This window comes from Apis mellifera, linkage group LG10, assembly GCF_003254395.2.
Source record: "Apis mellifera strain DH4 linkage group LG10, Amel_HAv3.1, whole genome shotgun sequence".
NCBI classification, from domain to species: Eukaryota; Metazoa; Arthropoda; class Insecta; order Hymenoptera; family Apidae; genus Apis; species Apis mellifera.
Window position 1 is genome coordinate 51,962 of NC_037647.1, and position 25,165 is coordinate 77,126.

Here is a 25,165-nt window from a genome sequence, read left to right on the forward strand (position 1 = left end):
AATTTTTAAATTCGATTTTTATAAAAACAAAATCTTAAATAAAATTTTATTTTGTTTTATTATTCTTTAATAATATTATATTATTATAATTTACAAATATAAAATACTCTCTTACTAACAGTAATATCCAGTTCAAAATAAATCATATGTGTAAAAGAACTTTAAATGCATTTTAAAAAAGAAGTTAACTATCTAATATATAATATAATTTTATTATTATTGTTTTTTTTTTTGTTTATTTTGGGCTCTATGATTTCATTTGCACCATTAATTTTAACCATGTATATATTAAATTTTTTTAAATTAAATATTAAAATAGGATAAAAAATATAATTTCAATGCAATATTATTTCGTTAATTTATTAGTAATTATCAAATTATTATTCACAATAGGAAAACTAATAAAAATTATAACATATACTTTTTTATTTGAAAATCTTAAATTTATAAGAGTACAAAATTATTAATACAACATAAAATGAAGATTTCTTATTTCTTCACATCAAAATCATTTCTATTCTGAATTGACAAAATTGACAAAAATGATTTGAACAATTAATGTTATGTTTATCGCTATAACTCTCTCAATTGAAATTCATAACCGAATTTTTATGTATTACTTGTAAATAATATAAGTGTTATTCACTTTAAAGCAATGAATAAATCTTATAGACATCTAAGAAATAGATATCTAATTCATTACTCGATATTTAATTACTCAATTATAAAAAATTTTATGTCTGTGAAATGTACCTGTATACAAAAAATATGTCATATATTTGTGAAAATATTATATATATATAGTTACTCAAAAGCATTTATGTGTATATATGATTAATTTTCATGTTATATATGTATACAAACTCAACAATTGAAATAGTAAACATTGTGTATATATTTCTTTCGCATTTCTTACAAATATTATTTTTTTTAATTATAATAATAATTGTTAAACTGTATGTACGTGTAATAACGATCTTTTTTATATACATATAAAATCATTTTTCTTTTATCTTCTTTCTGCCATATTTAGTAGATCCATTGTCTGGAATACTTTTAGCATCTAACTGTAAGGAAATAGGGAAAACACTTAGAAAATATTTATTTCATTTAATCCAGAATTTAATTTCATCTTTCTTTGCTATAAATGAGAATATCAATATAAAAAAGATACAAAAAAATTATATCTAAATTATTTTATATATTTTAAAATACTTAATATCACAGATTTAAAAATTATAGATAAGAATATTTCGTTTAATTAAAAAAAATATATATAAAAGAATTTCAGATCACTTGCTTTTTGTTGCTTTTAACTTTTTTCAACGATTATAAATCTCAATTATCAAAACATTCGTTTTACATCTTATAGTAAGAAAATATATATAAAATGATCTCCTTCAAACTCTTTTCATTTTCAATCTATCTATCAAATAAAATCTATTTCTTTCTTTCTTTTTTTTTTCTTTTTTTTAGTTCTTTTAGTTTTTTTTTTAATTTATCTAATGTTAGTACCGTCTGTCACGGGAATCCGAACGAGAACGACGATCTCGGCTGCGACTACGGGTTAAAGATCTTCTGCGCGGGCTACGGGATCTTGACCTAAAATATTAAAAAAGTATTTTATATTAATTAATAAGATAATTAACAATAGAACAATATATTTATTAATATATACTATAATAGAATTAAAATATTCACCATCAATTATAAGAATTATATTATGAATATATATTTTATATATAGAATATCATAAAAATATTGAGATATATGAGATATATAAACTAAAGATTCTTGAGATAATTTCAACCAAGATCTTTACAAAAATCATCATTTATGGCTTTATTAACGAATAATTAACAAAAAACACTAGCCAATCACAGAGTGTGAAATCTAAAATTTTGCGACAATAACGTATTATTGATTGAATACAAATAAATCCAGGCAATATATTACGAAAAAAATATGTTGAATACAATAATTATTTTATCGATAAAAAATTATATCACAAATAAACTTAAATTAAACTTAAATAAACTAAAATTAATTATTATTATAATATAAAAAAATGAATATAAATCTTTTTAATCAATACTATATATTGAAAATAAAAGAAATAAATCATTCATTATAATCTATATTAAATAAAAAAAGAATTCATCAGTAAATAAATAAAATCATTAATTACTAAAAATTCCGAAAATTTAATTGAGTATTAAAATATGCTATTGGATTATCATCTAAATATTTTTTCTTAGTATTGACAAATAAAATTTTTAATAAATTTACACGTAATATTAAATAGATTAATAAATAAAATTGAAAAGTAACATATATATTATATCATCAAATCAACATATCTATCAATTATTTCGTTGTATTATCATCAGTATTAATCAATACTGATCATTTGTAATACAGAAATTCTAAAAATTCTTGTACTACCCATACGTTAAAAATATTGATGGCTTTTCTTATATTAAATAAAATTCCATTTTTTTGCTGATTTTGCATCTTTTTGAGAAATACTAGAATAAAATAATATTTGTTATCAAATAAATATTTTTTATATTAATTAATAATTAATTATAGTATCTCAAATAACAATTATATATAATATATGAATGCTATAATATATATTAATATTAGCGTCTTTTATTATTGATAAAATATTATCAATACAATGATGGCACAATACGCAAATAATCCATTAATTAAACATTAAGTTAATATCATAAGTTAATGTTTATTAATCCATTAATAAACATTATATTAACCGTTGTATATATAATAATATATATGAGTAGCTTGGAATTCATTGTTAATATAAATTTTATATAATTCTTCATTTATCGAGTCACCACTATCACTATTATTGCATTTCATCGCTAATATCCAAAACAATATTATAGTATTCCATACTTATTCGCATAATAAACACGCATACAAAACAAAATTCTTGATTATTTAACTTGACTTGTACGTTTTGATCTATACTTTATCTGAACTAAATTGCATCTATCGATCTAATCTGAATTCTCTTTCGATGATTTTTGAAACTTGATGTTCTTCCAAAATTATTTTCAGTAAATTTTCAGTAAAATTTATTGCAAATTAAGAAAAAAGAAGCTTAAAAAAGATCAATGATCGCATTAGAGAGAGGTTTTTAAGGATGACTCTTCGTATTCCGTTGTAGCATGTAAAAATAAAAATTATAGTGATTTATTATAAGACATTTGGCTACAGACATGTGACTTATTATATCTCAATCTTGACTAATATTGAGAATATAGAAAATGGAATTAGAATAAAAAAATATAGAATAAAGAAATTATACTTACTTATACTATTAAAACTGAACTGTTGAAAATACTTAAACTATTGAAAATGAAATTCAAACTATTATCAATTCTGGTTTTTGTTCTTAACAATTTCAAAGATTACAAATTTCTAATTTTTACTAGATTTTTAAAAATGTTTATGCGCTTTGAAATTCTCTAAACATTCATTTCAGCGGATCATAGTTCTGCGACGAGATATATAATGATATTAAGTTTTCTCATTATATAACACTCCCAATTTAAAAAAAATTGCTAAAAATTAGTACTCAGAAAGAATCACACATTCGCCAAGAATGAAAGGAAGGAAATATAATAAAAAGTTCTTACAAATTTAAGGATTTAGAAGTTTGTTAATTTTTGTATTATTTATATTAATAAAATTCTCAAAAATTTTATAAATTCTGTTTATTTTATATGTGAACTTTCACTTGCATGTGGATATATATACGAATAACGTTTTAACATTAGAATTTTAAAACGTTTTAACAATAAATTAATTTTATTATTATATAATGTGAATTATATTATAATATGCATTTATTATACGAACAAATGGAATATTTTAATATGTTATGAATATTAGCTGAATACGATAAAAACACAGTAGCTGCCAACGATATTAAAACTAAGATAGGGAATCAAAAATAATCGTGAGCGAATTAAGATTCGACAATGTAATAAAAAATTACAATTTTTAAAACCTTAAGGATATATTTTTTAATGGAACTTTTATCATTTATAATCTATCAACAAACTCTTGAATCTAATATTCGACACATTGCTTACTTTAAATAATATTTAATTCTTAATAATACTTAATACTTAAAAAAGTAGTGGAGCAACTATAATAGTTCTTATCGCCAAAATTTAGAAAATTTACAATTCTTTTAATAAGAGTGAAAAATCGTAAACAGTGAAAGTTAAAATTGCAATAATTACATATTTTATTGACTATTATTGCATATAATATGGATATTTCAATGAAAGTGAATCATTCACATATGTATAATTATTAGTGGACTGTTATTAGAATGATCGATGATGGAAGAAAATGATATTATTAATGTTCGAAATATATAAATAATGTGATTAATTATCAATTGATTTAAAAAATATTTGTTTAATAATAAATATTATTTTGTTTTAGTATTTCTCAAAAAGAATACAGAAGTAACAAAGTTACAGTAAAAAATGAATACATAGAATCTCATTTATTATAAGAAAATCAGGTTTTTTTAAAGTCACTAAAAATTAAAAATATTTTTAACATAGAAATAATTTAAAAAAAAAATTAATTTAAAAAATCTCTTCTGGAATTGTTAAATTACAATTGATCAACTGATCAATGTTGATGATAGTGCAATGATAGACATTGATCTGATTGATTGATCCAATGATATAATGTGTGTATTATTTTTCAATATTTTATTTGTGATTTATTTATAGTATTATGTCTAAATTTGTCAAAAATTAGTTTGACCATTAATGTTAAAAAAGAATGTTAAGAAAATAATGAGTGGCATATTTCAACGTTCAAATAAAAAATTCGATAAGTGATTGATTTTATCTATTTCATATGAATTATTTCTTAATTTAATATTATAATATCTGATTTATTTTTTTTATTCCGAATATAATACTGATCGTTCATTTGTTAGAAAAATTTTGTATTATTCATTTTTTATATCAACTTTATAATAATAAAATAATTAAATTATTTATTATTCGTAATATAATTTGATATAATTTTTATCAATAAAGAATATTTGTTATATTTACATTTTCTTTGATATTGATATTGCTTAAACTTATTCATTCTCAAATGGCGACATATAATCAGTATTGTTGCGATTCGAATACGGCCACTATTTTTTGTTAATAACTTATTAACAAAGTCATAACGAAAGTTTTTGCAAAAGAAAATATTGCCTGAAATGAATCTCTAATTTATGTTAGAACATTTTTAGGACATTCTATATATATTAATTCTAATAAAAGAACGATAAATAATATTTATTGGAATAAAAATAATAATATATTATATTATACATTATAATCTATATTAAATTAAAAAACAATTCACAAAATAAGTATAATAGATAAAATCAATTATTGAAAATTTATCTCGAATTTTAATATCTTTTCTCTTGAATATCCTTAATTGATGATATTCTGATATTCTTCATTAACATTGAACAAATTATTCAAAAACTTATAGATAATATTAAACTAATTACAAACAAGACATCACCGAAAAATAATATAAAATAAATAACATACACATAGGAAATATATTGTTTTATATTGAATTATTGAATTATTTAAAAAATAATTTCGTTTTTTTTCATTCACTAACTGAATGTTTATCCAGCCAACTTCATTCTAAATTGTATTGTTATTATATATTTTGACAGTTGACATTTATTCATAGTCATAATTTATTTATAAAAAAAATTCATTTGATTCCATGCGCTTGTGTTTTTCGTCTGTAATAATAAAAATGCAAGACCAAAAGGAGCATTTTCAGCATATTTTACTTTTTTATTACCAAAAAGATAAGAAAACAGTTCAGTCAAGAAAAAAATTATATGAAGTCTATAGAGAAGGTATATTAACAATACACTAGTGTCAAAACTGGTTTTCAAAATTTTATTCCAACAATTTTAATTAAAGATGGACGTTCTGGAAGATTAGTTAAAACTGACGAAGACAAAATAAAAGCACTGATTGAAGCAAATCGACGAATAACAACTCGAGAATTGCTACAAGATTGAATTTGTCGAATTCGACTGTTCATGATTATCGATAAATTTAAGAAATTTATGATCCACACATATTTGCTATAAATTTTCTTAAAAATAAATTAATAAGTTATGTCATTGATACTGTCATAATTGAAGTATTATTAAGATCATAATTCTTAAGATCACATTGCATTCTAATCAATTTACAAAAATATTTAATTCCAAATGTCAATTAAATATTATCCTCAAAAGCGTTATGCTTTAAAAAAATTTCCTTGTACAAAACCTTTTTATTATTGTCGCCTTTCTCTATTATTGCGTCAATTTATATTAAGTCTAAAAGTTAAAATGTTATTAAATTTAAAAAGTTAAATAAAATTTTAAAAGTTAAAATGTTGTTAAAAACAATATCATTTTTTATAAATAATATTTAATAAAAGATATTTAATAAAAGATAAAAGTATTTGGAATTAAATATTTTTTAAGACAATTCAGCTTGGCTTAAGTGCAATATGATTCTAAGAATATATTTTAGATAACTTCTAACTAAGGACAATCAATCAACATAATCCTATTTTTAATGAAATTTATATAAGTCCTGAATACTATATGTTTTTGTACAACATTCGAGAACTTCTCTTTAAAGTTGGGAATTGTAGAGCTAATCCATAGTATCATTAACCTCACAAACAACTTTAAAATTCATAGACTAGGGAGAAATTTTCTGTGAGCACTAACATTTTGCACTTTGATATAAATTTGGAATTTGTTAAGATTTTATTATGCTTTGATTGCCAAACATGATCAGATATTGTAAGTCATTATGATAGAAAATGATCTCGTATAATCATAAAATTAGGATAATTTTTAATTACATATTTCTCTAAAAGCACGATAAAACTAGTAAAATACAATTTAAGAAGAAAATGATATTTCAGAAAAAAAAAACCTAAATTAATTAAGTTTACAATTTATGTCATATCATAATCTATTTTAATCCATAAATGAAAATCATTTATAAATTAATTTATCGCAAATTAATAAATCGTAAAAAAATATTTAAATAAAAATAAATGATTTCGTGAAAAATAATCTCATATAATAAAATAAATAAAATAAAATAATTGCAATTAGATAAGATTAGATAATATAATTAAGTAAATTAATAGTTTTTTATATGAAATAGAATAAATGAATGTGAGAAATTATATGAATGTAACATATTTTTTTTTTAATGGAAATCAAACAAAATATTAAGATGTTTGCATCAAAAGATCATTTAAGATATATTAAATATATATAGATATATTAAGATATTTTAAGTTAAAGTTTATAAAACATGATGTATTGAAAAAAAAGAAAAACAAATAAGTATCGCTTTACATGTTTCTTATTTTTCGTATACAATAGTCCTCGGATATTTTTAATGGCGTTCAGACATTTAATCATATTGCGAATATTTTTGTGTAAATGGGAATTTTAAATGAAAATTAAGATGAAGCAAAATAGAACAGAAGTAGAAAGTTTTTGCAATGAAGAATATGACAAGTATATTTCATATTACATAACATACATTTATAATTATATATTTATGAAAATAAAAATATCGATGAAGAAACAAAAAAAACATGTATTAACAATATAAAAATGATTACATATTTTAGATCAATCAAAAAAACATTTCAATGAATGCTCAATAAACAATATTCATATGCAAATTAAGCATTTCAAATAAAACAACGGAATATTAATATTTAATTCTGGAAAAAAAAATTATGCGAAACATTCCTTGTGAAGTCGATACATATTTATAGGAAGGAAAAGTATAATTATCGAATAAAATAATAAATAAAAATAAAATATATTTTTTAAAATAAAGTAGCGATAAAATAATAAATAAAATAATTTATTTTAAATTTTATTTTAAATAAATTTTAAAATAAAACAAAAATATACTCTTTAAAATAAAATATTCTTAAAATTGAATTGAATTATTTGAATTTCTTTGAAAAATTAGAAGAATTAATTTATGGAGCATAAAAAAATTTTTTGAAAAAATTGCAATCAGAATTATGAAAAAAATATAAATATAAACATTGCTTTATTATTTTTTACTTGAATTTGTAATAAAAACATATATTTTGTAAATTTAGTTATTATATATATATATATTGAAAATTTCATTTTCAATCAATGCTGTGCGTTATAAATAAAAGTATATTTTTTTTTAAATTTTCGTAATAAATCTAAAGATTTTTATATTTTTTGGTGTTTTGTTATTGCATCAATTGAATTTGATGAAATTTTTAGCGTATATATAATTGATAAAAATTTATAAAATGTATATTTCAGTATTTTTCATTATTCAAATAAGATTCAAATAAAAAACTTGTAAAAAAACAACCTATATTTTTTTCATAATTTTAATTTTTTCAAATTTTCCTAATTTATTTTTTATATCATATAGAATTATTTTTTCTAAATTTTAAAAATAATTCAAATCATTTGATCCAATTTCAAAAAATTATTCTATTTTAATCATTAATTAAATTTATATTTTTACATTATCAATTACTATGTGTAATTTACAATAATGCATATTATATGTATGTATGTTGCAAGCTATAGTAACTAAATTATATATATAATTTAGCAAATAATATTTAACAAATAGCAATAATACAGTTTTTGATTATTTGATTTAATATTGATACATTGATTAATATTGATTGATATTGACAATTTCAATCTAGATGATTATTTTTTTTGTTAAAAATTTGAACTGTTTACACAAAGCAATAAATTAGAATAAAGAAAAAAATCAGATAAAATTCTTTTTCCTATCCTATTAAAAATGATGATTCGTAATTTAGAAAAAAAAATATGAAATAAAAAATAATCAATAACGAGAAAGAGTGTAAAAAAATGAATTAACAGTCAACAGCCACATGGCCAATATAACTATATTATAAAAATCAGCAGTTTAAGATTCTTCTTTCTGAAAATTGAATCCAGTTACATAGTATATCTAAATCGAAATTCAATATCAGATAATTATTCTTGTCTTAAACGTCAATCAAAATGAACATATAAAGAAAACATAACAGAAGTGATAATGATTCAAAGTTATGAATGATAATTTCAAATAATATTAAAAATCATTTAATATTTCGATATTTTTTAAAATAAGCGGCAATATATATTCAGGCATAAATTCAATGCATTAAAAATACAGAGTAATGAACTAAATATTTTTTAACCAAAAAAAAAAAAAAAAAAAAAAAAAAAAAAATTCCAATAACAAATGTCAATCAAATTATACTTCCAACTCGAATGCAGAAAAAAATATATGGAATAACGATAAAAAAAATCTAAAACAGTACATGGAAAAAAAGCTCATATATAATTCAAAAATTACAAAAAAAATTCAAAAACAAAAATCAAAGTTATAAAATAATAAATTAAAATAATTTATATAATTAATATAATATATATAATTATAATTATAATATAATTATATATAATTATAATATAATATATAATTATATAATAAATTAAAATAAATTATAAGATAACAAGAAATTGTGTGAAATAATTGGACGATTCTCAATCGACAAATAGATATGCAGTAGAATTTGGATCAAGAAATCACCAAATCTATATCTAAATCTTTTATTTTATTTTTATTTTTATTAAAACTATAATAGAAATCCCTTATTAGAAATCCTTAAGCAAATAATAGATCTCGAAAAATTTCTTGTTAAACACGATAATAAAAAAGGTAAAAAATAATAAAATTAAATTACAAATAAACTTTCTGCAGATACATACAAAACAGTTAAAAAAAAAAAAAATTAAAAAGAAAAATTATATTAACCAAAATCAAAAAGGAAACTCAAGGTAATATTAAAAGGATTACATTTGAAATATATATTTCTAGAATATATATATATATATATTCTACATTCTATTCGAATTTTCGAATATATATTCGATTCTATTCGAATATATATATTCTACATTCTATTCAAATTTTCTTAAAAGACTCAAAAGAAAACACTTATTTAATCTCATTAATTAAATTTAATAAATGATACATAACTTTTTGCCTATTTAATAATTTGTCGATAAATGTATCGAAATTCTCGAACTGATTTTTGTTTTATTTTTGATTATTTATTTTTTCGTTTTATTTTTATTTTTCATTTCTTATTTTAATTTTTATTTTTTTTTTCATTAATATCGATACAATAAATGTAATTATTTTGCATATACGAAATAGGAACATTTACAAAAGAAATAAAAAAAAATTCCATATAAAATCAATAGACAAAAAACCGAAATATATAATCCCGACAACGTACATTGAATGTGAGAATAATTAATATTTCTAATTTATCAGAATTAATCTTAAATGACAAATTAAAAATGGCGATAATCGATAAAATTTTCGATTTCGATAACTGACAAATTTATTCAATTAAAAAAAGTTCTACTTCGAAAATTATTTTTTCAGCAAATTATTTTTTTAAATTATATAAATCATACTGGTGATATCGAAAGTTTTATTCGAATAAATTCATTTCGTAGATAAAAATTCTAGAGATCATAGATTTGAGATATATTGTATTATCATTGATAAAAATATAGAAGACATAAGATTACATAAAAAATTGAAAAATACAAGTTCAAGTCTTATCAAGCAAAGAAGAATCTAATCACAGATAAAAAAAAACGATAATATTCTCTCAAAAATAAGATAATTGGATTCAAAAAATTTTTTACTTTTTACTTCTAATTATATAATTATAGTACATAATTTATATAATTTATTTTAAATTCGGTAAAAATGTTAAAAAATATATATAACCTTATAACTTTAAATGATTGAAAAAAATTTATTACATTATTATTAATACCAACAGCATATGATTGCAGCTATAATCTATCTATTCGTAGAAAAATTATGTAAGTAATAAAATATTTTTAGTCGATATAGAAGTGACATTATAAATATAGTAGATATTTTAAGTTAAAATACAGTAAATATCATAAATATTCATCTAGAAATAGAAATAAAAAATCCAGGATCTTAAATTATTTACTGTTAATAAGTCAGTTAATAAAATCATATGGATAAAAATTAATAATTCTTGATATTGATGATTAAAACAAAAATAAAAATAGATTTTTATTTTGATTGAAAATTCTTTATCTATTCTCGGAATTTTCTTTCAAAATAACGATATATATACATGACAAATGTATTATCGAGGAGAAAACCAAAAAAAGCCGATAACATATAAAGAAAATTAATCAATGCAAATTCAAATATCTAATCTCACCAAAATTTTTGATCAGAAACTTATTAAACGATTGAAGTAAAACAAATAAACAATTTTCATTTCAATTTACATTCATGTGAAACATTATATAATTACAATCCTATGTAATTTATAATAATATAAATATAAATAAAAAAAACTATTATTCGAAGAATTAAAAATTTCTAAGTTTGGAATTCTTTTTTAGTTGTTTTTAGTTTTACACTAAATTTAAGAAAGTTATATATATCTATTACATACTAAACTTAGAAATAATTAGACCAACTAAATATGGTTTTTCCAGATTTTAAAAAGAACATACAATGTTAGTGATCATATGGTAATTACCAATAATTAAATAGCATTATAATAAATTATTAACAATTTTCAAAATATATTTTTTCTAGAAATCGACTTTAAAATTAAATCGCAAAAAATATAAAAAATATTATAATAATTATATGCGTAATATTATCTTTTGAGTTGTAATTCATAAATTCATAATATCTTTAGACTAAAAAATACAAATATTTCAAAGATTTATAAATGAAGTAATTAAATTAAAATTAAATTTTATATTTGCTTTTTTTGAAAATATTTTAATAATTTTAAAGCATTCTTTAATAAATTTAAAGAATGCAGAAAAATATAAAAAATAGACTTCAGATAGCATTTCGATTATTTAAAAAAAATATTATTATCAATCCATTAAAATACAATATAAAGGAACAAATAACAAAATTAGTTAATAATAAAGGCAACTTAAAATTCATTAATGAATAAAATTGATAAAAAAATCATCTTAAACTTAGTAAAAAAATTACGAAATACTTACTGGGAATAATTAATTTTTACATCATTTTCTTTCTATGATTACAGGAATACTTAATTCTTTTTATCAGAAAAAAAGAAACAATTAAAAAAATGAATCCATTAAAATGTGAAAAATTTGCTTTTAAAGCAAATTTCAATTCAAATTTCAATTCAAAAAAAGCTATTATGAACATATATAATCATGTTGGTATAGCTCATACCAAAAACTAAATTAACATTAACAGAGATAAATGCAGCGAGGTATAAGGAATATTACAAATATAAAGAATCTGGTAAAAAATTCTAAAAAATTATGCTCTTTAGATTTTTTTTAATTAAAAAAAATTAAAATCAACAGAAAAAAAATATTCAATTAAAATATTTGATAAAAAACTACTGACAATATATTTATCAATTAAATATTTTAAACATTTCATAAAAATGCAAACAGATCACAAATCATTAATTTTAGAATATCCAAATTAGATAGATCTCGAGACAATAAAGGCATTTCTCTATAACCTCCAATTTCATTAAAAAATCATTTACATCAAAGGTAAAAAATATTTAATAGCCAACAAATTCTCTACCAAGAATTAGCTATCAAGAATTATCAATCTAAGAGAAATATATTTTCAATATTTTCATATTGAAACCTTAACCAAAATTATATTTTCAAAAAAAATTTTCCAAAATTCAATTAACGAAAGATATGGATAGAAAAACTCTGGATAGAAATTTCATATAGAAATCCAAAATTGTATACATTGTATAAATTCAAGAAAGATAATTTTTGAAAATTATCAAATATAATTATCAATATAAATCAATGCAATTTTCCAATTATCACAGCTTTGCATTATAACCATCCAGCACAGATGCAATAATATCAGCTTCATTTATGCAATTGCAATTTGTTAAAGAATTTGAATTGCTAATACGTGTGAAAATCAGATTTTTTTCTAATAAGAGCTTAGAAATAAAAAAAAAGACCAAATAAAAGATTCGTTAAAATTCTTCTCCATTCTGTTAAATATATATAAAAAATTTAATAGTATTATTCCATCAAATTTTTCATTAATAAAAGTTAACATTTTAAAGTATATAAAATATATTTTAAAAAATATTTTAAAATATTTTAAAATATTTTAAAAAATATTAAAACACTTATTTAGTAAATATCTGTGAAATAAGATAAGAAAAATGAAGATATCAATAGAATAACTAAAAAAATTCATGCAAAAATTTATACAACATGAAGAAGAAAACATTGATCCAAATCATATTTACAATATAAATAAAATGCGATTAATATATAAAACTATTAAGTTTTTATAAAAGTTTTTTTAATTCTAATTAAAAAAAAATATGATAAAATGTGAAAATAAAATAAAAAGATTTATTAAATTATGTAATTATTGTATATAATATATGTAATTATTGAATTATCGTTATTTATCAATTTATAAGAAAAACATACAAATTGTGATTGTTTATACATAAATAGAAGTCAAAAAGTTTTTAAATGATTTTTAAATTGAATTATTTTAATTAAAATATGTTTCATAATATGTTATATAAAATTCAGAAAAATTCTATTATATTTATAGATTAGCTTGAAAATCACTTCAATTAATAAAAAAAACCAATTCGAAACTGAGATGTATGAAAAAGCTATGACTATGAAAAAATTTTATTACTGATAGTTATTACTATATATATATATATATATAATATACATTCATATACATATATATGCATATAATATACTTATTAAATTGTAGATTGATAATATTGAAGTTATATTTTTATTCAAAATTAAAAATATGTTTTCAATATTTACTGGAAAAAATCTTCATACATTTTCTGCGAAAAATAATATTTTATTTAAATTACAATATTAAAAAGTGTATAATTTATTAAATGATACATTTATTAAATTTACATTTATTTACAATATCAATCGACAATATATGAAATTTGTTAGAAAAAATTATTAAAATAAAGAAAAGATTTCTAATCATAAAAAATGCAAGAATTTTTCAAAATATGGAATATTATAAATACAAAACAAATATTTATAAAATATTATAAATACAAAATAAATATTTGTCAATATTGAAATATCTGAAACTAAAATTCAAAAATCAATAATCAAACATAAGATAGAAAATTAAATTAAATATAATGAACGAATCAATTGAATGAAATAAAGAAATCAATATTGATTGTAATTCTAGAAAAAACTACAAAAAAAGAAATAATGTAAAATCCATACAATTTATTTATATATTTACATGATTACATTATACAAAGTTTTCATATTTATATACTAAATTTCATATTTATATACAAATATAAATAGCACATAAAAAATTAAACTTTTACTCATTTTAATTATAAAAATTTGTCCAATATTCTTTCATACATGTTTATTATCATTATTATTATCAAAAGATTCACAACGATACAGATGTTCTTCATTCATTCTATCTATTATTACATAAATACTTTCAAAATCTTCAATCAACATCACATACTGATATAATAACAAAAATAGATATGATCGCTTTTATATAATAGCTAAAAAAAATATAAGAAAAGACAAAATTAAGAAATAACACATTTGCATTTTTTAAGACGAATTTAAACTTTTCATCTTAAATATTAAACTTTACATCTCGAATTCATCCACAGTGAACGATATATTACATTTTATTCAAATAAAATAGCTTTTTACTTTTGATGAATAACATAGATGATTAATTCATAATAAAGCCACAATCTAGAAATTCAAAAGTTATCTTATATAGTCATAGTATATTATATTAAAGAAACACGCAATTTTATAGGCAAAACTAATCTCAAGAAAATATTAATTTTTAATATATATATATCAAATAATTAATTTTAATAATATATATCAAAATATTAATTTTATGTAAAAAGAAAACTTCACTCATTCTTAAATATAATAATTCTTGTAGCTATCAAAATCTTGTATATATCCAAATTTCTACTATCTAATTTAATTTAATTATTATACAATTTCTATTCGACTATCTAAATTTCAATTAATAGTTATGTCAATTTTTCCAATTGTTCGCTTTAAATCTAAAATTTTATTCACTATCATTATAATTGGCATTTTTATCTTGTTTTTACAATATATTATAATATTTTTTAACATTCTTTTGCTACAAAAATATCTACAAAAATAAAGAAATTTAATATTTTCATTTCCTATACTTTTATTATTTTATTAAATAACATTTCATTATTCAATTAATTTGAAAATTAAATTCAATCATTGAATAAGTATAAATTCTTCACCTTTTATCTTTTACATTCATTATATCATTCAATATATATTATAAGTGAATCATCTATAATCATTATCTGAAATATAAATTTTTTACTTCTTTCGAGTGATATAACACTTACAGAAAAAGTACAAATCGAAACATTTTTCTTAATATGAAAAGAAAAAAGTGGAAATGAAAATACATGATTTACACTCATTCATATATATTATTAAATTCATCTGGAAAATATTATTATTTATTTATTTTTTAATACATATTTGTCATGTATTAAATTTTAAAATATGGAATATATAATTTAACATAGCATTATTAGAAATATTGTCTTTCAAGATATCAATATAATGAGAATTATATACGATATATAATTTTTAAAGATTGATACTAAACAAAAAATATTAATATATATTTATAATTTTTTTCTGAATGTTAAGGTATATAATGTATTATAAAATTTTTTCAGAACAAGTTTATGAAATAATAATTTTTCAATAACATTAATATAATGTTCAATAACAAATATTATACTAATATAAATTAAATAATCATTGGATTTATTTTCTTCTGCTCTATAAAAATGTCAAAAAATATAATTTAGTTTAAATAATATATATAATATATAATATAACTTCAAAATCTCATAAAGATAATCTTGAAAATGAAATTATTTTATATATTGCATATATTCTTTAAAATAATTTAATACTTAAGAATTATATTCTGGTATTTGTTTTCATAAAAAAGAAATAACAAAGATATAAAGTGTTTTCTTTTTAGTTTTAAATAATGACGCCAATTTAATTCTACATATATTATACATAATAATAATACTAATATATATATATGTATATATATAATAATATTAATATATATATATATATGTATATATATTAGTATTATATATATATATATATAGTACGTAATAAATATATAATATAATATTATTATAATAATATTCTAGATTTCTTTTAATTGAATTCTTTGTTCTGTATTAAAAACTAATTATTAAAAAATATCTTATTTCTTAATTCAAACAAATCTAAACAAAATGTCATTTTTTATACATAAAATTTCTCTTATTATATTACATTATATTTTCTCTTAAAAATTCTGATTAAAATGATACAATTGGATTACATTTATTCTTATATCTTAAGCAAGTTAATATAATAAAAATCCATTATAAAAATTAAATTAAAAAATTTTTAATTTTATCTAGATTTAAAATATTAAAAATAATGTCAAAAAAAGATATATATATCATTTGAAGCAAAAAAAGAGAATGTTATTTCAAAGATGATGTGAATAAAATTGATTCATTGATGGAAACAATTTCTGGTGTATTTCTGCTTGTGCAATTCTTTTAATTTTGTGGTATTCCAAAGATCAAACTTTATTGTATATTTCATTTATTATATATTTATATATTATTATATTATATATTATATATATTATATATATTTTTGTTCAAATTTATAGTTTATTATAACTATATTATACTATAATTATATAATTGTATTACATAACTGATGTTAACATTATCGATTTACTTGAAATTGAATACAATAATAAGTTTCATCATTCTGTTTATAAAAATATATCATTATAGTAACAAATACTCGATAATTTGTTAGATATTTATGATTAAAATTTGAAATTCGTGAATATACTTTCTGTAAAATGTAAAAGGCGTTGGCCTTTCTTTATTTATGAATTTTTATTGATATTGCTATAATAATATGTAATATGGCAAATAAAAAATTCAACATACTTAATAATCTTTCTATAAATTTTAAAAACATTTAATTCTAAAAAAATATTTTTGGAAAATAATAGAAAAATAATTTCATATATATCAATAGGAAAACCAGAAATAGAAGAAAAAGTGGCTTATCAAAAAATTATATATGTATATTATAAAGAGGAGAGTAATTCAAAGACAAAAAAAAAATATATACGCACATTTTATATTAGAAAATTTTTTACTATGTATATATATATTTATATTACAAAATATAAATACTGTTTTTTATATTTTTCAATTTTATATTTTATATTTTTTTATTCTTTTATTCTTTTATTTTATATATTTTTTTATTTATACTTTTATATTTTTTTATTTTTACTTTGTTATTGAATTTATATAAATTTATATAAATTTATATATTATTATTTCATTATTTTATAAATATTATTTTATTTTATATTTTATTATAAATATTATAATATTATATAATACAATTAATTATAATGAATATAATAATATTATTTTATATAAAAACCACATTATTTTAAATTAAAAACTAAACTTGAACAATCGAAACAAAAAAAATATATGCAAATGTATTGACACAAGCACAGGTCTCAAATTAAACTGGTTGATAGAACTGGTTAAAAGTTTCTTCCCAATAGAGCATATTTTTAAAAAAAAGCAAGATGATAAAATCTAAACTGCATTTCAATTAAATCAATGACTGAAAGATATTGCACTTTCCTAGTGTTATTATTAGTAATATTAATAGTTAGTAGCAATATATAAGTAATAGCATTATTAATAATTAATTTTAATTGCATAAATATAATGATTAGATATATAAATAATAACTTAATAATATAAAATAATATAAATAATATAAATAATGACTTAATAATATGAAATACAACTTATATTAATATAAGTAATAATAATGATAATAATGGTAATACTATAATATTAGGAATAAATAAATTGATATTAGTGTTTATGTTTTTTTTATTTCTTATTCAATAAATTTAATAAAATTCAAATTAAAATATTTCCAAATTAATAATTTTTAAGAAATATTTAAGTTAATATTTTTTTATAGAGAATTGATATATTAAAAAATATATAATTTCATTTAAAAAAACAAAATTAATTTTTATACGATTTTTTCATTCATAAAGGAATTAATAATACTATAATACTGTAATAAAATATAATATTAATCCTCGATAGCATTCAATTTTTATTTAAAATATTTTTCGTTATGTGTAATAATATTGTAATAATATTAAGAAAATCAATTATTTACTTTTTCAATTTCATTTTTTTATTAAATTATTATTTGATAACTCATTAGAAATATAAAAGTGGAATTATCATAATTTAAATATCTATATAGATTTGATATAGAAACTTCACCGACAACTCATTATTTTATCTTTGACAAGATTTATAGCAAACATGTACAAAATATACTCTGAGTCTTTATGCAAATTTTAATTTGAGAAAGTCTACTTAATGTTACTTGGAAGCGGATCTGCAGTTACGATATATCTTATAAATTTAAAAAAAAATTATCAATGAAAAATGAACATTAGTCTTTTATAAGTTATTATAATATGAACTTGAAATTTCTTAAAATTTCATATTCTGATTATTGGACACGATCACATTGTGAATCATTATGAAAGACAATTTCATATATCACAATCATCAACACAATTAATATTAACATTAACAATTAATATTATTGAAATCTCACATTTTCATTGATTTAAATTCAGGTCACATTCATTTATCGCTGTTTCATTATCTACCTAACTTCGCGATTACGAACATAAAAATTTAAACAAAAATGTGCTAAAGTAACAATGTAATAGAAAAATTAAAAAAAATTAAATTTAATTCCTATAAGATAAATGACTATAAAAAATAATCCTATAAAAAAATGACTAATTAATTATAGTACCGTACAATGAATGATAGATACGTTTTTATTCAATGATATATTTCTTTTATATATATTATTTTTTGATATTTTGTCTATTAACTTTAAGCAATATTTTCTTTTATAAAAATTTTCGTTATGGTTTTATTAATAAGTTCAATAATAATATTAACCAAATTAATAATAATTAATAACAATTAATTAGTTTAATTAATAAGATATAATTTTATATAATAATAATATTATATATATTATATTATATATATTATATATTATTATTATAAATTATATATAATATAATATTTAGTTTAATAATAAGATATCATTCAATATAAAAATATTTGTTATTCAACATATTTTCTTTTTTCGGATTTGTTATTTGGATTTGTTCATATTCATTCTATCGGCACACGTATCCAATATTGATAATTTGATTAATGTATGCGCGTCGTGATTGGCTGTTTTTTGAAATATAATTTAATAAATAAATCTTAAAAATCGATAATTTTGTATTTTAACTTTTTTGACTTCTAGAATTAAAAATGTCCCACATTCGCAAATTTACGTATATAAATATTTGTTGCATGCAATAGATACTGAAATATTATAATAATTTTATTATTTAAATATAATAAATAGTATAATATGTATAATGTATAAAGCCAAAATTGCAATAATTACAATATGTTAAAATTCGATCTAGTATATTTCATTAACCTTATACAGTTTTTCAATAATTTAGTATAAAATTTTATTTAATTTTTAAAATTGTTTACAAATCTGAATGTTAAAACGATATTTTATAATATTGATTCTGTAAGTTTAAATTTAAAAATTTTCTTCTTATTCAGCATCATTTTATGCTGAATAGTATTTCCATTATTCATAAGACATTTTTCTGTTATTTAATCCAATTTTATATTATTATAATCTACTACATATTATATACATATTGTTGAATAGTATTTCTATCACAAAATCTTTCTTCTCTTCATTCAATCAATTTTATATCGTTATAATCTACTTTTTTACTTTGAACATTTCATACATTATATTTAGTATATTATTTTATTATATATATATATATATATAATATACTAAATATATATATATAATATATATATATATATATATAATATACTAAATATATATATATATATAATATATATATATATATATAATATATAATTCGTAATATTTGATTGAATTGAATTTATATTTAAATTATATATATATATATATATATATATATATATATATATATATATATATATATATGTTGTCATCTTTGTAATAATTCATTACTTATGATTATATTTATTATGATTATATAATCATTTAAAATTTTTCATAGAAAATTTAAAAAAGAAAATTTAAAAATGAAAAGATAATACGAGAATTGAATAACGTTTCAATTTTACAAAAAAAAATTATCATAAATATATATGATATAAAGAATAATAAAAGTTTCTAAATATTTTTTTAAAATAAATATACTAAGCATATATAACATATGAAATATGAAAAAATAAAAATATATTTTTGAAGCTATCTAGCAGTGAAACAAATTTCTATTCAGTTTTTTTTTATATCCTATGAAAATAATATGTTTATGTAAACAATAATATTTATATTAATTATCTACAGCTTGTATATTAATATTAAATAAGAACTAACTATTCTTTATTTTATACATTTTATTATAATACAAAACATAGTATTTACATAATATTTGTATATTAATATGTCTTCAAAAAGTTTATTTTTTAAAAATAATCAAGAATTATTATATATATCTTTTGATATATAAAATATATCAAAACATTTTATTTTAATTTAAATGAAGAATAAATTATTTTAAATATTTATAAGAATAAACTATGAAATATTTAAATTATATATATTTTAAATAATTGCACAAATTACAGAAGTTTTTAGAAAAAATGAAAATAATGAAGAATAAAATAGAAATTGTATACTATATAACAAAAGAAGAAATTCTTTTGTATATATTACTTTTAATATTTTTACATTGTTTATATTTTTATGTGAATTTAATATGAAAATGAAGAAAGAAATTTTCTTAAAAAAAAAAGTCTTATAAAAAAAATTTATAATTAAGTTTGATAAAAATGCAATTGGATTAATAAATTCTTTTTTTACGATGAACTTTTCGTCAATAAGATTTTAAAAGTAATTAATGATGATCTTATTTCATTTAATTTTAGAAAAACAATATTTTTTGTAAGATATTAAAAAAATGTAAATTTGAAATATAAATGAAGAAAATATTAGCTTTTTAAAATATAATCATAAATTTTATCTTAAATAAAATTATTTAAGAAAATTAAAAGTATTTTAGAGATTATTATATTATATTTAGATTATTATATTTTAAGTATTATTTAGAGATTCAATTATTAAATTATATGAAAGAAACATGAAACATTATCATATAATAACATTAACATAACATTAAAATTGCATGCATATTAAAAAATACATAGAAAGATATAAATTTAAATGTCCTCGAAACATTTCTACAGGATTAAAAGATCCTTCAAAAAGTATTATTATTATCTATATTAAAAATGATAATGACTATCAAGAATGCTTTATTAACAAAATTAATGATTATCATAAAAAAATGAATTCTCATTTACATTTAAAATTTGATATCAAAGAAATTTAAATTTAAGTACATAAGTTAAGTACATACATTAAGTACATACAAATTAAGTACAATTTTATACATATAATAATTATAAATAATATATATTATATCATAATATCATACATATAAGAAATCTTTAATCATTTGAAAAAAAGACAGATATTCAGCAATAGTTACAATCTAAACATTCCATTTTTAATATGGTCAAAATATTAGTTATTATAAAACAAAAAAAAAAGAGTTGTAAATATAGAAATATGTTGCATCACATACATCATATAATAATAATGAAAAAAATAATCGTATGAAATCTTATTGTAAAAAAGCAAATTCTATCGGATTTTCAAAATTATCTTTCAAAATTATATTAGTTTTTCATCAATATATATGCTTTTATGTAAATAAATGCAACACTTTTTAAAAAATTTCATTATTATTTGATATATGAAAAAAAAGAAATTTAACGATACTAAAAATTAAAAAAAATCTTATAAAATAGTTATATATATATATATTTTTTTTTTTTTTTATTCTCATCTGATATATTGATTTAATGTTTAATAAAAAACATTAGTAATATAATTGAAAATTTAGTAACGAAAGTCAGCAATACAACAAAACTATATTTATTAAAAATAAAACTATTATTATTTTTTTATATTATCGCATAGTTATTTAAATTACTAATTAAAACTTTATGTCGAAAAACAAATTTTTTAAAAATTATTAATTTTTTTATAATTTTTTTTTTAATTATATTTTAAAATAATTATCCTCATAAAAAGAAACAATTTTTTATCTGAAACTTTTTTACAATTTACGATTTAACACGTAAAATGAAAAAATAACCAAATTTTCAAGAATTGATTGGTTCTGCGATTTTGGGTAGTAAAAAAAAATTATATTTATAATACATATCTATTAATATTAATACATAAATATTATATATCTTCAAAGTTTCATAATTTCTTAAATTTTCAAATTGAGGATTCTTTTTTGTAAATCATATCCATCATCTTCTTTGGAATAATTAAAAATATTATTTCTTTGTTTTCTGAAATCAACTAATTTAATTGATGTGGATATAATAATATTCTTATTATAAATTGAATATAATAGCATACTTTAAATATATTTAATTAAATCAAATTTTTTGAAATGTTCTGATGTGATTTTTCTGATTTTAAAGTTTCAAGTTTAGATATTTCTTGAATGAAATATTCTTGCATTCTCTGATTCTCTGAAATGTTCCTATAAGTTCATTCAAAATCATATTTCAATTCATTTTGGTTCTCTTAATATTATTATTTATGATGAAAAATATTTCAATTAAAAATTGAATAATGTCAAAGATTCTTAATAATTTGGTATTGATTCCTTTATGAATGAATGCATGAAATTTAATTTTGTTTTTTTCTTTTTTTTAAGAAATTATGTTTTTATAATATATTTATAGTTTTTATAATATATATTTATAAATTAATATATCAGTTGATGCAATTCAACATTCTTATTAAAAAAACATTATGTAATACAAAAACATTATATAAAAATTATTAATATAGCATATAAAGAATGTCTGTAACATATGAATATTATTAATAAATTATAATAATAATAATAATAATAATAATAATAATAATAATTGAACATTCTTAAAATAATTTTCTTTGCAATAATTTTATATTACGACTCTATTAAATGTAATGAGTTATTAAAGATATAACATTAATAACATTTATAAAACACAAATTCGTTTCAATATTGTATTTTTAAAATATATGTAAGTTTTTTAACATATATCAAAAAAAGCATTGAATATAACAAATTTTTTTTATTGACAAAAAATTATATCTAATTACATCTAATTTAGGAATAATAATTAAATTAATTAATTAATATTTATAATTAAATTTATTTATCATTCAAAAATTAAAAAAATAGAATATAAAATGACAAATGAATTAAAACTTTTCTAACAAATGAATGATAAGTAATACATATAAAATAATAAAATAAATTATATTATATTACAATTATATATATTACAATACATTACATTATATTAAATTAAAAAACAATTTATTAAATAAATAGATAAAGTCTTTCAAAAATTTTTAAAACTCAATTTTTAAAACAAAAATCAAAATTTAATTTTTGAAATATGCTCTAAATCATTTCTGAATATCGTTTTTTATAATATTTTGATATCTTTCTTTAGCATTAAATTAACAAAAATTCTTGACAGATTTGTGTGTACTAAATTTATTACAAATAAAAATTTATAAAAATAATAATTATGAATAAAAATTAATCTCCATGAAAATGTACGATTGTCGGATGTACAATGTAATATTATAATGTAATATAATAAAATATATAGTCGTATCTATTATTATATTCAAACTTCTTCAAACTTCTAAAGATTATTACACTTCTCCAAATTAGTGTTACATAAAAATTTATAATGCTAGACTTAAATAATTTAAATAACATTTGGAATTAAATATTTTTTAAAATATCTATCAGGCTACAATGCAACATGAGTCTGAATGTAAACCTATCCATGATGATTATGGTAAATATATGCAAATCAGCATTATAAATCTTTATTCATATATATATCATATATATATATATATATATATATATATATATATATATATCAATATTGATTTCAAAAATCTAATTCGAAAAATTCTTCTTAATAGTAGGCTATCATTCAAAAAAATTCACAATATTATTGACTGTCATATGCCTCAGGGATATTTCAAATTTATCATGAATTTTTTCTATGATAATTAGCATTTTATACTTTGATATGAATTTGAAGTTTAATGAGAGATCTGGATTTAAAATGATATGATTATATATTGTAAATCATTATAATCAATTTTTTTAATTTATTCAACTCCGATCAGAAATTCCAGAAATTTCCAATTTATGCATGCATCTATTAATATTTTGTAATCTATCTATTTCTTTGCGATCATAAACATAAAAAACGAAAATACTAAATGTTAATATTAAAATGTAACAATGCGGAAAAAAAATTAAATTCAATTTTTTTATGAGATTACAACTGATTGCTGATCGATTGATGATTGTGATTAATAAATATGTTGATCCGAAGATATATTATCTTCATAAAGATTTTTCCGTGAATTTTTATTTACTAGAATATGTTAAGTTTTTTCTTTTTTTTTTTTTTTTTTTTTGATACGAAATAAATACACAATATTTATTGTTTAAGA

General features: G+C 17.8%; 1 protein-coding gene across 9 annotated transcripts in view; it reads right to left on the reverse strand.

The window, feature by feature from the left end:
* Nucleotides 1-934: 934 nt before the first annotated feature.
* Nucleotides 935-25,165, reverse strand: part of LOC727349 (RNA-binding protein 1) — a 47,236-nt gene continuing 23,005 nt past the window's right edge. For all 9 annotated transcript variants that reach the window (XR_003305469.1, XM_026443323.1, XM_006572049.3 and 6 more), the window contains 2 exons: nucleotides 1,516-1,602; nucleotides 935-1,067 (listed from right to left, as the gene is read on the reverse strand). Coding sequence is in view for 8 of the 9 variants with exons in the window: in XM_026443323.1 (XP_026299108.1) it covers nucleotides 1,064-1,067; nucleotides 1,516-1,602 (91 nt within the window). In the remaining variant the exon portion in view is untranslated. The remainder of the gene's footprint in view (nucleotides 1,068-1,515; nucleotides 1,603-25,165) is intronic.